This window comes from Loxodonta africana, chromosome 15 (assembly GCF_030014295.1).
Source record: "Loxodonta africana isolate mLoxAfr1 chromosome 15, mLoxAfr1.hap2, whole genome shotgun sequence".
Taxonomy (NCBI): domain Eukaryota; kingdom Metazoa; phylum Chordata; class Mammalia; order Proboscidea; family Elephantidae; genus Loxodonta; species Loxodonta africana.
Window position 1 is genome coordinate 17,481,796 of NC_087356.1, and position 17,889 is coordinate 17,499,684.

Genomic DNA, 17,889 nt, shown 5'->3' on the forward strand with positions numbered 1-17,889 from the left:
CTCACTTCAACAAAGACCAAAACAGGAAGTAACTCTAGCTAGAAAGACCTTTTGGCCCATCATGAAACTTCTAGGATTAATAGGATTAATCAGATAAAGAAAATTGATCATTCACTCAGAAATGCCTATTTCAGATATCAGGTGAGGATCCGGGAGGCCGGCATCAGTGGGACCCATGCATTAACAATGCCCTCTACTGGGACACAGATAAATAAACATGAATAGACTGTCCAGTTATCAACCTGATCAGCAATAAAATGAAATTTTTCATGTTCTTCTACAGCATTTCCCCAATGTTGCTTAACTTGGTACTGAACAGATATTAAACTCAGCATTTTTCTAAAGGATTGAAGTGACTTTTCTTGAAATTCTAGAATTTATCTAAAGCTCATAAAAACAATTTTTCATGGTCAGTATTTCCTAGTTTAAATGTTTCATTTATAAAAATTAGTTCAGTGGAATAGCTATACTTTACCTAGTAGATCTTTCTTGTCATAATACTGGTAAGTCCCGATGTCTCTGTCTAAAGGAAGGAAGAAAATAACATCAAATTGTGGTGAAAAGTTCAGGAGAATGAGAAGCCAGGCCACACTACATGGAGGTGCGGCCTGGAGGGTAGAAAGTCTCTTTATGCTACTGGAATTGAAATAGCTCAGAAGCATCTGGAGATGGGTTTATCTATTCTAGAGATATGAAGGGACTAGAAAGTTTATCAATCTAATGAGAAAAGATTCATACAAAACTGTAATGGAATGAGGAAAATGTTATTAAAGTACTGAAATAAAAGAAGTCCAAGTTTTCTCCTTCATAGTTCCTCTAGTATTATTCAAAGGAACTGTCACTAAACAATGCCAAATGAAATCAGCGGATGGAAATGCTCTAGCTGTTGGATTCTGAATTGTGGCTTTTCCTCCTCCTTTGATTTAGGTCAAAGGTCTAGTTCCCAGCCTATGGCACTTGGGGAAAATCTACAGGAAAGAATATGGAGGATGAGGGGAAGTATGGATAAATTATCTGAAACCTGTTTCATTTCAAACAGCTTTCCAAACCCCTTCAAATTTGGATTCTTTGCTGGGGTGACATAAGAAGCAAAGATGTTTAGAGTGATCTTACCAAGGAATTGGTTCTTGCAATTTAATTATAGGAAAACAAAATTATTGTGTCTGTTCTCTTTGTATCTGTGAATAATGAAATATCTCTTTCATTGAAGCAACATTTATTTTCTTCCATGCAAAATAATTCTCAGTAACAAAAGGAGACTGACTACAACGGTTTCTAAGGATGTGGCAGCAGTACAGGCTGCCCCCTAGTGACTGATGGCTCCAAACTTCCTCAACTGACTGATCTACCTCCAAAAAATACATTATTCCTATAATTAACTTCACAAATATCGTTTTTCAAAATAACCAATCATGTACACTTACAGAAGCTGTATTTTATTCAGTACGCCATTAACTGGAGCATGTGATTTTAAAGAGTGCAGTTTATGATGTCTAACAAGGAGTGACTGGTAAAAGGCAGGTCTAGGGTACTGAGAATACTTTATTTCTTGAGCTGGGAAGTAATTAAAACTACCATTATAACTACTATTTGCAGTTTGAAACAGATCCTTAGGATCACTGTTTATACTTCTAAACATACCCTTTCGGTACATATGTTATACTTCAATAAAAAAGATTTTTTTAATCTAAGAACCAACGGCACTATGTACAGAGGCAGTGGCCCATATCATAATATTTCGACCTATAATTATTCCATTGTGTCTAAATTACCACAATTCTAGAAGAACCACGAGGATCACAGGGGCCCTGACTTCTGTGCACACAGCTGACCTACTGCATCTGGCCCACAGTGGGGTTGCCAAACCCAGGCTGGACGAGGAGGGCGTCTACATGGGAGGCCTGCCCCACATGGAGGTCAGAGCCCAAGCTGGATGATGAAGGTGTCTGCATAGGAGACCTGCCCCACATGGAGGTCAGAGCCCAAGCTGGATGATGAAGGTGTCTGCATAGGAGAGCTGCCCCACATGGAGGTCAGAGCCCAAGCTGGGTGATGAAGGTGTCTGCATAGGAGGCCTGCCCCACATGGAGGTCAGAGCCCAAGCTGGATAATGAAGGTGTCTGCATAGGAGACCTGCCCCACATGGAGGTCAGAGCCCAAGCAGGATGATGAAGGTGTCTGCATAGGAGAGCTGTCCCACATGGAGGTCAGAGCCCAAGCTGGATGATGAAGGTGTCTGCATAGGAGACCTGCCCCTCATGGAGTTCAGAGCCCAAGCAGGATGATGAAGGTGTCTGCATAGGAGACCTGCCCCACATGGAGGTCAGAGCCCACGCTGGACAATGAAGGTGTCTGCATAGGAGACCTGCCCCCCATGGAGGTCAGAGCCCAAGCAGGATGATGAAGGTGTCTGCATAGGAGACCTGCCCCCCATGGAGGTCAGAGCCCAAGCAGGATGATGAAGGTGTCTGCATAGGAGACCTGCCCCACATGGAGGTCAGAGCCCACGCTGGATAATGAAGGTGTCTGCATAGGAGACCTGCCCCACATGGAGGTCAGAGCCCAAGCGGGATGATGAAGGTCTCTGCATAGGAGGCCTGCCCCACATGGAGGTCAGAGCCCAAGCTGGACAAGGACGCATCTGCGTAGGAGAGCTGCCCCACATGGGGGTCAGAGCCCAAGCTGGATGATGAAGGTATCTGCATAGGAGGCCTGCCCCACATGGAGGTCAGAGCCCAAGCTGGATGATGAAGGTGTCTGCATAGGAGGCCTGCCCCACATGGAGGTCAGAGCCCAAGCTGGACAAGGAGGCATCTGCGTAGGAGAGCTGCCCCACATGGAGGTCAGAGCCCAAGCTGGATGATGAAGGTCTCTGCATAGGAGACCTCCCCGACATGGAGGTCAGAGCTTAAGCTGGATGAGGAAGGTGTCTATGCAGAGAGTTGGCTGGTGTGATGTGTCAAAACCACAGCAGAGTGACAGGGATATTCACGTGGGGCAATGGCCTGGTAAAGGGTGTCAGAGACTGAACAAGGTGAGTAGGGCATCCACATATGGTGGAAGCCCAGCATGGTGGTCAGAGCCCGCGTGGGGTGAGAAGAGCACTCACACAGGGAGGGAGTGGCAACAGAGACAGGAGATTGATTGCATATAGATTAAGTGACTAAATCAATTAAAGATAATGGAGTCCCAGGTTTCCCACTGCCAGAGAATATAGAAAGGGAGGAAACTAGAATGAACACTGTGGTGGTGGGTTGGAAATTGGAGGTACCGGTTTGAATGCATGATTTTCAATATGTAAAGATAGATATAGAAGTGGATGTAAATGTGCATGTATACATGCACACATGAATACATATATTCCCTCAGCTCTGTCCACTGAGAGGGCCTGGGAGCAGCGATACTCCAAGAGCAATGAGCACACCTTCACTTCTAGGTTCTACTGTCCTCTAAAAGGAACCAAGCTCCTGAGACAAGTAGCTGATTCCAGGGCTGGGGCAGGGAAAGAATAATATGAGCCCAGGCATCTGTTGTACCAGAAAGCACACAAGTGCTCAAATATTGTCAGGGACATATCAAAAAGAAAGAGAAGCCAGCCCAAGCGGGGTCCTACTGGCCACATCAAGGATAATATAAACATCAAAATAAATAATGGTACTAATGGGTCTCATAAGCATAGAATAAAATCGTATATAGTACATAGAGATAAAATAAATAATAAATATATTTAAAGTTTGATGAGGAACAAGATATTTACGTAGTTTCAAGGTAACTCTCTGCAACATACTTACTAGTTACAAAGGGAAGGAGCAACTTTACAGTGGAGAAGCCTAGCAGACACCACTTTACTCAAGTCCATGTGAGCATCATCAGTAAAGGGACAAATACCTGCACCACCTGAGAGGATGCACTGAGAACAGAGAGTCACTTCTGGGATATTCCTGCCAAACATGCATAACCCAAATCTAATCGTGAGGAAACTTCAGAAAATCCAAACTTAGGAACACGTACAGACAGAATAACTGGCCTAAAACATGATATAATGGTCTCATAGCTTACTGTGAAAGGGAGGGTAAATTTGGTGAGAATTTACATAGATGAAAGTGTCTATATTTTCTTCTCACATTCCCTTGATGAGCTAGCTGGAAAGAAAATACTAGCTTGGCAATAATTTTCCTCTAAATTTTGAAAGCATTGTTCCATTGCCTCATAGCTTCCAACGGTGGTGTTGAAAAGGTCAAGGCCAATCTGACTTCAACCCTTTGTATGCAACCAGTTTTTTCTTGCTATAAAGTTTTTGGATCTGGTGTTCTGAAATTTCACAATGATAAGCCTTGCTATACATCTTTATTCATTCACTGTGTTAGGTACTTGATGGGCCTTTTCAATACAGAAACTAATTTACTTAATTCTATAAAAATTTCTAGTAATAATTCTTTGACAATTTCTACCTGTCCTCTTTGCTGCTTTTCCTGGAATTACTAGTTCAAATCAAAGTTCCTAGATTGAGCCTCTAATATTCTTATCTTTTCGATTTTTTTATCTTTGTCTTGCATTTCATTTTTCTATCCTATTGATTTTTTATTGATGCGTATTTTCAACATAATTACTTTACTGATTATAAAAATAATATATGTTCATTACAGAAAATTTGGAAAATAATGAAAGCACAAAAAAGATAAAGGAACCACGCTTCCACTGTTCAGAGACAGCTATTGATAACATTTTATTGTTTCTCCTTAGGTCTCTGGGTGGTACAAACAGTTTGCACTCATCCAGTAACCTAAAAGTTGGTGGTTTGAGCCCACCCTGTGGCACCACAGACAAAAAGGCCTGGCAATCTACTCCTGTAAAGATTACAGGCAAGAAAACCCTATGGAAAAGTTCTACTCAGTAACACATGGGGTTGTCATGAGTTAGCAACGGATTTGGTTTCGTCTGTCCTTAGAGTCTTTTTTCTGCATGCGCATTATTAAATAAAAGAGTTATATTGATAATGTTATCTTAGCATGCTTTAAAATTGTTTTAAATATTGAATCAATACAGAAGGCTACATGTAATGTTTAAAAATACAAAAGAAGATATATAAGGGTAAAAAATACAAAAATCTCCCAATTTATGAAAAAGAACAAAACTTTTAAGCCTCCTGCATGACCCTTCCTAATTCTATTCCCTCCCCTCTCAGAACTATACTAAATTTTGTGTTTATACTCCTCTTAATTTTCTTTATTGTATTACCATATAAGTTTGTAATCTTAAATGATATATCATTTAATTTTGCCTGTTGTTCTTTAACTTCTTCTAAATGTAATCATACTATCTGTACTCTCATGCAACTCTTTAATTTTTTGGCAAATTTTATGGTTCTGGCCTTCATCAAGCTGTTGCATAACAGCTATAATTTATTCACTTTCTCTGTTGTATAAACTTATTTATCCATTCTGCTACTGACAGACATGGGGTTGTTTCTAGTCTCCTATATTACAAACAGTACTGTTAGGAACACTTTGGATATGTCTCCTGGACCACAAGTGCCACAGCTTTTGCTAGGGCATTTATCTAGGAATGGAATTATTGGTCTACACGTTATAGGTTATGTGCATCTCCAGTTATGCTAGATAATGCCAAAATGTTTTCCAGTTATGCTAGATAATGCCAAAATGTTTTCTAAAGTAGTTGGACCGATTTATATTTTCAACAGCAGTGAAATACCCTCACTTTTTTTCTATTTTCTGAATTTAACTCTTTTGAGTTTTTAATTTTCTTTCTCTGCTACATATTTTTCATTTTCAAGAGGTTAATCTTCTGAAGTTTCTTTATTTTGTTTAAACTACTATTTTTTTGTGTGTGTGCTTTAAGTGAAAGTTTACAGTTTGTTAGTTTCTCATACAAAAATTTATACGCACATTTTTATGTGACTGACCCTAGTTGCTCTCCCTATAATGTGACAGCACATTCCTCCTTTCCACCCCAGATTTCCTATGTAAACTACTATTCTTGTTTCAAGTATCTTTTCTTAAGTGTCTGTGGCTTTTTCTTTTTTTTTCCTTCCTTTTTTTTTTTTTTTTTTATGTTATCTATTTCTTCAGAGATCCTTTTATCCACTTTTTTGTTCTCTTTCCTCTTGGAGACATTCCTCAAATGTTTGGTGATCCTTTGCTCACTGTGAATATTTAAAAGCCAGGCACTAGGAAGCTGATTAGAAGCTCTGTGTACATGAATAAAACCCACTGCTGTCAAATTGATTCCGACTCAGGCAACCCCATATGTTGCAGAGTAGAACTGCTCCATAGGATTTTCAAGGCTGTGACTGTTTGGAAGCAGACTGCCAGGTCCTTTTTCCAAGGCACCTCTGGGTGGGTTCAAACTATCAACCTGTTGGTTAGCAGTCGAGTACTTAACCATCTGCGCCACCCAGGGGCTCCTGTGTACATGAAGAGGGCTTGTCAACTGATGGGTTTCACTAATCAGCCTGGGTATTTCATTGAAGGACTCCTCTTAAATGTCAGTGTACATAGGTCTTCTCTCTGGGGCCTGCAGTTGCTCCAGAGATGAGTCCTTCAAGCTCTTTCTTTCTTGGGAAGTGAACAACTGGCTGTGGTATTCTCAGAACCAAATAGGATTAAGTGGCCCTCACCCATTAGAATGCAGGCTTTCACTTCATCCTTGTTTTCAGTTCATTGCTTCTCCCCTGTCTTCTTCCACTGGGCCTGGTGTCCCCAAGTTTACAGCCTCCATAATTAAATATTTCTTTTTATAGAAGGGGAGGTGTCTAACTACTTCTTATGCAAACTTTCAAGTCCCTTTCTTAGAACCCTCATGCCACATACCCATTTCCTGTAATATTGGGATCCTCAAATTTCTGTACCTTTACAGAGTTTTCAGGCATAAACTGGCTTTCAGTGGAATTCTCTTCTGTAGGCATTTGAAACTTAGATATTTTAGCTCTGGTAATTCTTTCTTCTGCCTTCCAGCTTCCAAAAATTGCCCAACTGCACTTGTCTCCTCTCTTATTCCCTTAGTCCTCATGGGTTTACCCTTTCTTTAATTCATTTAATTTTAGAAGAGTTTTGGAAGGAAGTAAAAAAAAAAAAAAACAAAATCCACTGCTGTCAAGATGATTCTGACTCATGGTGACCCCATCTGTTACAAAGTAGAACTGCTTCTTAGGGTTTTCTTGCCTGTAATCTTTTATCGAAGCAGATTGCCATACCTTTCTTCTGTAGCAGAGCTGGGTGGGTTTGAACTGCCAACCTTTAGGTAAGTAGTTCAGAACAAACCATTTGCACCACCCTGGGGCCTAAACACGTGTTAAATCCACCTTGTTTAACTGGAAGTTCATTTATACATTTTAAGGAAGATAAGACTTAATGAAAATACAATGCCATTTATCTGATACAAAGAAAAATACTTTCCAAGAGAAACAATCTTCTTAGCAATCATGCTAAAGGCATACGAATGCCTCCTCTTAAACACAAGAATTGCTTCAGATAATAAAGAATAAAAGATTTTAACATAAATGTATTTCCTAATAAAATACACTTTATTCTATAATATGACTAAGCACCAAAAAGCACTGAAATTACTACCCTCCCCAAAAATGTAAAATGCAAAAAACATGATGTACATCTTAGTTGTATGTTTGAAATGTTATTTTAATATTAAACAGAGATGCCTCTCTCATTCGCTGGCCTACAGACATTTACAAATATAAATCAGTTACTATGGACAGTCCCAGGAGAAAAAAATTGGACACGTGCATATCTTCAAAGGAAACAAATATTAATAAATAATTTAATTTTCAAAGTTCATTTTCAAAACAGGAACTCTGACTCGATCTGAAAAAATAAGTTAATCAGAGTGACTTAAAGGAATTATGTTCTGTTAACCAATTTTTCATTGACTATGAAGAAAATAATGCCACTCCTATTGGTGAACCCACGGTGTAGCCTTTGCTAAGACTTATTTATAATGTTGTAACTTAAACTTAAAGAATGTTGAAATTAATCCAGAATTTACTTACCCCCAATATGTAGGGTATTCTTCAAAGACCACAAGTGCAGTTCAGTCAAGCAGAAAGACATCTGATGGCAGAAATCTCCGTCCTATTTAAAAATAAGTAAAAAGAGGTGCCAATTAATTACCTTCTATTAGGATTACCAATAAAATCAAAATCCTTAGGAACAGCAGAGTCATTTGCCACTACTGATATTTGAGGTATGATCCATTAGAATAAACACATTTTAATGTATCCTTGATTAACCTTCCAAATATAAACTCTAAAAAAAGGAAAAAAATGCACTTTTTTTCTAGATTTAGTATTCTATCACACTGAGAAATGTGATAGTAAGAATATATATATTTAGGTTTTCAATAGCATATGTTTAGTTTTTAAGGCTCTGAGTATATTTAGAATTATTTGGTATATGAGCATTTTTTTAAACTTATATTTTTAAGGAAGGGAAACATCTGTTAGATAGTTATGATGTATAAACACATTTTGTAGTGCATTTTCAATATACAAAGCAAATATTTACAATCTCTCACATACAAATAGGCTAACTAAAGTGGAAACTTGCAAGGTAAACAGTATATAGTTACTATAGTAAGAAACATATTTACTTAAAAGCAAACTGTGTGAAACCACATTGGCATGCAGGTTTCCTAGATTAGCTTGTTTATCTGCATGCCATGATAGATCCGGTATTTTATTCTAACTGCATAAAGTATATATATATATGTATATATATAAACCAAAAAAACCAAAGCCACTGCCATCGAGTCGATTCCGACTCATAGCGACCCTACAGGACAGAGTGGAACTGCCCCATAGAATTTCCAAGGAGTGCCTGGCGGATTCGAACTGCTGACCCTTTGGTTAGCAGCCTATATAGATATATATGTATCTTATAGCTCCTCCCAATTATAATAGCACAAGCTAGTGATGGATGCTTTGGGGATTTTTTTCTATAAAATAGAACTTCTTCAATTTGGTCTAATTGGGAGAAGGTGGATCTGAATCAGAAAAAAAAATTTTTTTACGAAAATTTGAAAGTAACCTATATAACTTTAAGGTGTTTGCTTGGAAATATTTGTAGTACTTTTTAAAATTATTATTATAAGAAAACCCTGGTGGCATAGTGGTTAAGTGCTACGGCTGCTAACCAAAAGGTCAGCAGTTCAAATCCACCAGGTGCTCCTTGGAAACTCTTTGGGGCAGTTCTACTCTGCCCTATAGGGTCACTATGAGTCAGCATTGACTTGATGGCAGCGGGTTTTGGTATACTATGTGTATACTATGTTTTTGTTGTTGTTAGTTGCTGTCAAGTGAATTCTGACTCATAGTGACCCTATGTGCAACAGAACGAAACACTGACCAGTCCTGTGCCATCTTCACAATTGTTGCTATGTTTGAGCCCACTGTTGTAGCCTGTTATGGATTGAATTGTGTCCCCAAAAAATACGTGTCAACTTGGCTAGGCCATGATTCCCAATATTGTGTAACTGTCTACCATTTTCTCATTGATGTGATTTTCCTCTGTGTTGTAAATCCAACCTCTATGATGTTAATGACGTGGGATTAGAGTCAGTTATGTTAATGAGGCAGAACTCAATCTAAAAGATTAGGTTGCGTCTTAAGTAATTCTCTTTTGAGACATTAAAGAGAGAAGTGTGCAGAGACAGGGGAACCTCATACCACCAAGAAAGAAGCACCAGGAGCATAGCGCATCCTTTGGACCTGGGGTCCCTATGCTGAGAAGCTTCTCGACCAGGGGAAGACTGATGACAAGGACCTTCCCCCCACAGCAGAGAGAAAGAAAAAGCCTTCCCCTAGAGCCAGTGCCCTGAATTTGGACTTCTAGCCTCCCAGACTGTGAGAGAATGAATTTCTCTTTGTTAAAGCCATCCACTTGTGATGTTTCTGTTATAGCAGCACTAGATAACTAAGACACAGCTGATGCGTCAACCCATCTCATTGAGGGTCTTCCTCTCTTTTCCTGACCTTCTATTTTACCAAGCATGATGTTCTTCTCCAGAGACTGGTCCCTCCTGGTAACACGTTCTCACATTCTCCCTTCTAAGGAGCACCATAGTATTATACTGTATACTATATTACTATATAGTATGTATACTATATTATACATTGGAAATTCATAGAGTAATTTAAACTACTAGCATTTTTTAGAGTGATCATAAAAGAAATGTTCCTTCCAGTAAACTTCTGAATGAACAAGAAAAGAAGTTTGTTGGAGATGAAGAAAAAGCCCTAAGTTTCTTTAACATAGGGGGATGACTATAAAATGTACCCATACTATTCATTGAGATGTACAGATGACACAACCTTGGTTGCTAAAAGTGAAGAGGACTTGAAGCACTTACTGATGAAGATCAAAGACTACAGCCTTCAGTATGGATTACACCTCAACATAAAGAAAACAAAACTCCTCACGACTGGGCCAATAAGTAACATGAAGAACATCGGCAAATACTGAAGTTGTGAAGGATTTCATTTCACTTGGATCCACAATCAACACCTATGGAAGCAGCAGTCAAGAAATTAAACAACACATTGCATTGGGCAAATATGCTGCAAAAGACGTCTTTAAAGTGTTAAAAAGCAAAGATGTCACTTTAAGGACTAAGGTGTGCCTGAACCAAGCCATGGTGTTTTCAAGTGCCTCAAATGCATGTAAAAAATGGACAATAAATAAGGAAGACCAAAGAAGAATTGATGCCTTTGAATTATTGTGCTGGCGAAAAATATATACATACCATGGACTTCTAGAAGAAGGAACAAATCTGTGTTGGAAGAAGTATAGTCAGAACATTCCTTAGAAGCAAGGTTGAAGAGACTTGGTCTCACATACTTTGGACATGTTATCAGGAGGGACCAGTCCCTAGAGAAGGACATTATACTTGGTAAAGTAGAGGGTCAACGAAAAAGAGGAATACCCTCAATGAGATGGACTGACGCAGTGGCAGCAACAATGGTTTCAAGCACAACAACGATTGTAAGAATGGCACAGGACAATGTTTCGTTCTATTGTACATAGGGTCGCTATGAGTTAGAATCGACTCGACAGCACCTAACAGCAACAACATTCATATGGGTAAACCGTTTGATTCCTTTGGATTCAAAATAATCAAAATATAATTTTATATATAGTACAAACTTCCTTTGTGCTTCCTTCACCTTTACATCTGAAGCGCACTTACAGTCATCAAGAAACAGATCAACTAACTAGAATTCAATGTAGTAAGAATTCAAATAGTAGAGTGAACAATGTACCCATGGCTGCACAAAACCCACCAACTAGTTGCTGTTGGGTTCATTCCGACTCATGGTGACCCCATGTGTGTCAGAGTAGAACTCTGCTTCACAGGGTTTTCAATAGCTGATTTTTTGGAAGTAGACTGAGGCACCTCTGAGTAGACTCGAACCATCAACTTTCCAGTTAGCAGCCAAGCATGTTAAAAGTTCCATTACCCAAGGACTCTACAGAAGAGGGGGTTCAACCCTGCCTGGAACAGCAGGGTTATAAGACAGCTACAGAGAAGTTGTGAAATTTTAGTGGGACTTCAAAAATGCATAGGATTACACTAGTTAGATGATAATGAAGAAAAGAATGATGACAACAGCAACAGATAGCTTATTAAACACTTACTTGGGCCAGGCATTGCTCTAAGGATTTTATAGGAATTAACTCATTTAATTCCCATAGCTATTCCTTGAAGTAGTACCATCGTTACTCCCCAAAGGAGGAAACTGAGGAACAGAAAAGGCACGTAGCCAGCAGGTAGTGGGATCTGTACTCACAGCCTCAGTGCTTTACTGAATTGAGTATAGAGAGGTAGGAGAGGGAGGGATGCAGCAGGTGGAGTAAAAGGATGGCATGTCCAAGGAACAGTGTGTGGGGTGGAAAAGTGATAGAAAGATGAAGCTGAAACGGGTAGGACGGAAACAGCTTGGAATAACAATAGTAAATTCTAGATTGATCTGAATTTACTCCACTCCTTGTTCTAAGGAAACAAACCAAAAAACCTCAAACCCACTGCCATCGACTCAATTCACAGTAGTCCTATACTCCATTCATAGCAACCCTACAGGGAACCTATGGGACAGAGTAGAACCACTCTCCTCCCCCACAGAGTTTCCCAGAAGCAGCTGGTGGATGCGAACTGTGGACCTTGTGGTTAGCAGCCAAATGCTTAACCGCTGCACCACCAGGGCTGAAAGCTGAAATGAAGGAACCGTCGTCAATCCCTAAATATGCTCTGCTCAAACCAGGAGCTGGCTGCCACAGTGCACAGGTGTGGAGGGGAGAGCCGGCGGGCTGCGTTACTACGGGCGTTACTATGGGAGAGCACACAGTTTGTCATCAGCAGGTTGTAGGGCACCAGGGAAATTAAACTAAGTAGTCATTCTTCAAAGCAACTGAGTATTATCTTTCAGAGCTGTCGGCTTGGGAGGCTGCCATTACTCAAAATATTTCAAAGCAGCGTTCCTTGGAATTGCTTTCAGTTGACTTTCTGAGGCTTATTTCAAAATTATTACTTTATAGTTATCCTTTTTTTTTTTTTAACCCAAACAATATATTAGAATAAGTAAACTGCACTGTTCTCATTTGGATAAGTGAATTTTTGTTTTTTTAAAAAAAAATCAGTTAATGAATTAAATAAATACTTATTTTGCGTCTATTTAGCTTAATGTGTGGATTCTAGACTCTGCCTGCCTGCTTTCTTACCCTGATTTCTTGGCTTACTAGCTAACTCGGACAAATTACTCAACTTCTCAGTACCCCCTGCTATAAAATGGGTATAATAAAGTACCTTCCCCAGGACTGTTTTGAAGTTACCTTTACTCAGTTACCTTACCGCTGCTGTTCCTGCTACTGTAGTAACAAATACTATCTCTGTTCTTACATCGCAAAAGTAAGAAATAAATAAGTGAATGAGTGATTAAGTACTAAGTACAATATTTGTTTTGTGAAGGAAAAACATCACTACATGGAGGTGGTATTTGAACCAGGCTATGCAGATTTTTTTTATGCAGATGAGTGAATATTTTATTTAAATAGGGAGGAAAGGATGTAATGAAACAGGTACATACACACTGCCTCTGACACAAAGCAACAAATGTCACCAGCTTCCAGACTACTAGACAATATCACATTCTTCGATTTAGTGTTTATTCAGATACTAATAATTAGAATTTATGATAATTTCAGAAGACTAGCCTGAAGGTTAGCTGTCTGTATCTACATAAAAAGGTTTCATCATGCAAATCAAATATAAAGCTTTATAAATGAAACCCAAAGAGCCACACCTTTATTTACATATCAAAAGAAGATTGTATCTGAAACTCTATTAATCAGTTTAAGTGAATTCAGCAATATGAAATTTTTCTAAACTTTTCCCTGATAACAGCGATGGAAAGTAGATTGCAGTTTTGTCTAAAATCCACTTTGGCTATTTTTATGAGACAGAAAGGCCTTTAACTAAAAGCTGATAGGTTCACTGCCCATATCTCTACTTAGCTTGAAAGTCCCAAACTACTCATAAATTATGGTGTTTGAAGAGAATAAGCAAAAAAAGCTTTGTTGAAAGCTTCAAATGCCAAGCTAAAAGCCCCTGGCCCTTTGTATTTGGACATAAGGGGAAATTCTGAGAACAATACACTGTAGACTCTATGACCTAGACTTGTCTTCCAGCTCTGCGCCCAAAGATTCATGTCCGGTTCCAAAGACGGTGAGAGGTCTGAGAAAAAATGCACAAGATATTTCTCAAAATGCTGTGGTATACAAACGACCCTGCTCTGTGTTCCCAATAAAGAGTACAGGACGAAGGGGGAAGAAAGACACTCTTCTGTGGCCCCACAGGGAGGATGGTATAAGAGCGGAGAAGCAATTGCAGGTGGTGGTGCCCAACAGAAAGCAGGCAGAACTGGTAGCCCGTGGGATTAATGTACTCATTTGGGGTGGTGGTAACCAGACAAAACAGGATCTGCACCCAACAAAAGCAGACATGGTGGACAAGCAGTGGTTCAAACCAACCAGAAAATGGCAGCAATAAGCAGTTGATAGAGCAAGCTAACAAGTAGTGGGTGAAGCAGGAAGAATTAAAATGGCCAATGTCCATTAGTAAGTAATTGAATTTGTTTATCAACATTATGAGACAACTCCTGTTTAAAAAAAAAAAAAAATTTTTTTTTTTTTTTTTAGACTCCCCAAAATACATGTGATTAAGGAGAGGGCTTTGCAAAGGGTTGTGCAAGGTGGGCAAAAGATAGCAAAATATGAGTTATTTACCCTTCTTTTGCCCTAAACTTCAAGTATCTGCTAGTAAGACCATATAAAATTAAAGGGAATTAACAAAGTAAGTAAAACAAATCTGCAAAATCTATACTAACTAGATGGGCGGGGTGGGAGGGGACCAAATCAATATTCTTTTTAGCCCTGCCGATGTACTGCCATCTTTCTACTGTGCAGATTTTCTGAAAGGCGCAGACCTTGAAATGTCTTGCATCTTACTCAAGAACGCCACCAGTTAAAAGGAATGCTGGTAATTTCCTGGTATAAAAAAATCTGCCTGGAGGAAGTAGTCAAGACTGAGCTTGTATTATTCAAATACTGTATTAGTGCACAAATAGTTGTTGTGAAGGGGGGAAGAGAAGCATTTCAGAAGTGTGCTGTATTCTGAATTTCAAGAGGGGGGTGAGGGCAGGAATTAGAAAGGCAGTGGGATCATTCAGGGGGGCTTCACAAAGTAAGCAGAGATGATGGTGCCCCACTGAGGGCCGTAGTGCACTTCTCTGGGGTACGAAACCGAAGGCACATGGCTTAGAACAGGGACAAAAGTCGTATCTGCCAAACTGTGGTGCCGCATAGGGGAAAAATGAATGATTGGCTGAATGAATGAATGAATGACAAATACATATAGCAAACTGTCTTATTACTGAATACTGAATAGGAAAAAGAATTATCCAAATGAAAAGAAGGAAAAAACCTAAACCAAAAAAAGCCTATAATTTAATTTTTCATTTATTTTTAAATATCTTTTTAACTTTGACAAATTTATTTTAATTTTATGAGGTAGTTGATGACAGTCTTAGGAGTTAAGAACATTCTGCAAACTTTTAATCTCCATGAGATAATAAGAAGCATGCTTTGAACTGAGCTCAACCTAAATTTAGGATGACAGTTCTCTTGTGGGAGAGACTCTATGACAAATTTAGAATTTTGAGAATGGAGAGATGAGAAGATTCCAGGGAGCCACATCTTGTTTTCCATTTATATTTTTTAAAAGTTTCAAAGTTTAAGCCTCTCCTCCAAAATGATTCACGCTATAAAAGCCAAATCAAGCTCGTTGCCATCAAATCAATTCCAACTCACAGCGACCCTATAGGATAGATTAGAACTGCCCCATAGAGTTTCCAGGGAGCACCTGGTGGGCCAAACTTTTGGTTAGCAGTCGTAGTGCACTTAACCACTATGCCATTATTTGCCTTAAGAATAACTGTTACCATATAGACTAAATTTTGAGAAAGGAACATGCAAAATAGGAACAGTTGGACTAAGACGCTATGATTTGTCATACTTTGATAATCTTCTTTTGTGAAAAGTAAACAACTATGTTTTAGATTTAAAGATTACTAGTCACTAAATAAATCTGCAAAACACTTACCTTCTGCCAGGGTAGTTAACTATGCAGTTTCCTGGCTTCTGAAGTCAACTGTTTTTATTGTTTTGAGAAGTATAGGAAACCTGAGGGCAAATAAACCCTAAACAGGACAGGGAAGAAAGAAATAAGGAAAAGAAGACACTGCTGTAGTTGTAACAAAGATAAATGATACTACGGCACCAACAAGACAGTTAAAATGGATATACTCTAGCAAAAAACAAAAACCTCAAAGAGCCTAAGGGAAGCTTTCTTGGGTATAAGCTTACAACGTTCACTTGCTATTTATTATCAATAGGCTTTCTGATGAATGTCTACCCACCAATAAGAGCTATGGCTGCTAAGAAAAGGTCAGCAGTTCAAATCTACCAGGTGCTCCTTGGAAACTCTATGGGGCAATTCTACTGTGTCTCAAAGGGTTGCTGTATGTCAGAAATGACTTGACAGCAATGAGTTTTTTATTCAAAATGTACAACAACAAAGACAACTAAATAGCATAAATTTAAGGGAAACCACTGGTTACTTGTATTTGGTGCTCCAATCATTAGATAATTTTCAAATTGCATAAAACAATGAATTGCTCCACAGTACCTTGTCCAGGGACACCGACACAGTATCATGTTACTACTTGAGCATATACGTGAACACGTTTAATCAATGGCATGTTAGCAGGATCAAGCATTTTAAAAATATGCAGCACTAAACCAAACAATTAAGCAATGATCAAGTTTGTGTCAAAGGGTGAGGAAGTCTCAAAATAAGACCTCAAGCTTGGATTGAACCTATTATAACAAAAGACTGAAATACAGGGAACACTGGGTCATTTGTACCTCAGACAGCCCTGTGATATTTAAATATCCATTCAACATCACAAACACTTTGAGCACCTTTTATATATGACATTTTACTGTAGGTCATGGATACAAAGATTTATAAAATAAGGTCTCTACTATCAAATAGTTTATAATCCAGTATAGCATATTAAAAAGCTACAGAAGCAACAACATGAAGTAGTTGGTGGTAAATGTTAATTTAGTAACATAAACAAAGGGCTATGGATGTTCAGCAGATGTTGTAGTATGACAATAAAGAAATGATATCTTATAAAGTAGAGGGCATGTGCAGACTGTGTGAGAAGAGGGAACAACACACAAAAGCATAGATTAGGCAGACAGATGCAAGGCTTATCTGAGAAATAATGAGTAATCTGGTTTGGTCCTGAGACTCACTACCACGCTAAGAAAGTCTCTGAATAGCAAACTTAGGAGTCAGGCATTTTTTTACCGGGTAGCTAATGAAGAATAATAAAATTTCTAATCCAGGAAAATAGTAAAAGTAGTCAACAGATCACAATTGTTGCAAGATTAGCTGGGAGGTGTGGGGCAGGGGGGAGGCGGGGATAGAGGAGTGGAGAAGTATCTGATGAAAGTGACCTGTTAGAATGGCAATAAAATAACATATAACCCTGATGTTCAGTATCAAGGACTTGAAATGAGATGATGAAGATAAAGTTGGAATGTAAAAAATGTACATAATTTTAATCTTTTGAAGAAAGAATCAATAGTGTATGTGGGGCTGATGAACTGCAGAAGTGTGGAAGAAAGAAGAATCCAGAATGATCACCAAAGGATGGGGACATGGTTACTGCAGAAGAGTGGCCCTTGTTTTGAACGTGGAGGCCCCACGCCTCCATCATCTTGTGCCAGGCAGAAAGGTACCAGTACATTCCCTCCATTCACAACGACCGCCTCAACTACTCAGCCCACACACCTCAGTTTTCCTAGCCACTGACCAGGATGCTGGATGTCCTGTTACATGTTTGCCTTGCCCCTCGGTTTGTAACTCTGGCTCTTCCTCTTTTTTAGACTGTGATTCAGGTTCCTCACCCTGGCAATGATATCTCAGCCACGCCTAGTTCCTAGGAACACCTTACCCAGACTTGTTCCCACCTGGTTTATCCTAGTTTTAGGGGCAGGACTTGGATTGAAACATACTTAGAAACAGGTTAGTCTAGAAGAGGAGTAAGTTTTAAGGTTAACAAGCTGAATTTTAGACACAGTGGGATTTTAGGGGAAAAATGTCTGGGTAGATATGTCTCGCTGGTAGCTAGAAATAAAGGACAGGAGGTGAGCTATATGAAAACTATTCTGGAATTTTCTAAATGGAAAGGAAAGTTAAAGTCACTGAGTAAGGTCCCAGAATAAAAATAAA

At 39.0% G+C, this 17,889-nt stretch overlaps 1 protein-coding gene across 1 annotated transcript in view; it reads right to left on the reverse strand.

Annotated features, from left to right (window-relative positions):
* WDPCP (WD repeat containing planar cell polarity effector) overlaps positions 1 to 17,889 on the reverse strand; it is a 328,314-nt gene that overhangs the window by 231,580 nt on the left and 78,845 nt on the right. Inside the window, exons 4-5 of the mRNA XM_023552524.2 lie at positions 8,024 to 8,105; positions 476 to 523 (exon numbers count right to left, since the gene is read on the reverse strand). Coding sequence (XP_023408292.2) covers positions 476 to 523; positions 8,024 to 8,105 — 130 coding nt within the window. The remainder of the gene's footprint in view (positions 1 to 475; positions 524 to 8,023; positions 8,106 to 17,889) is intronic.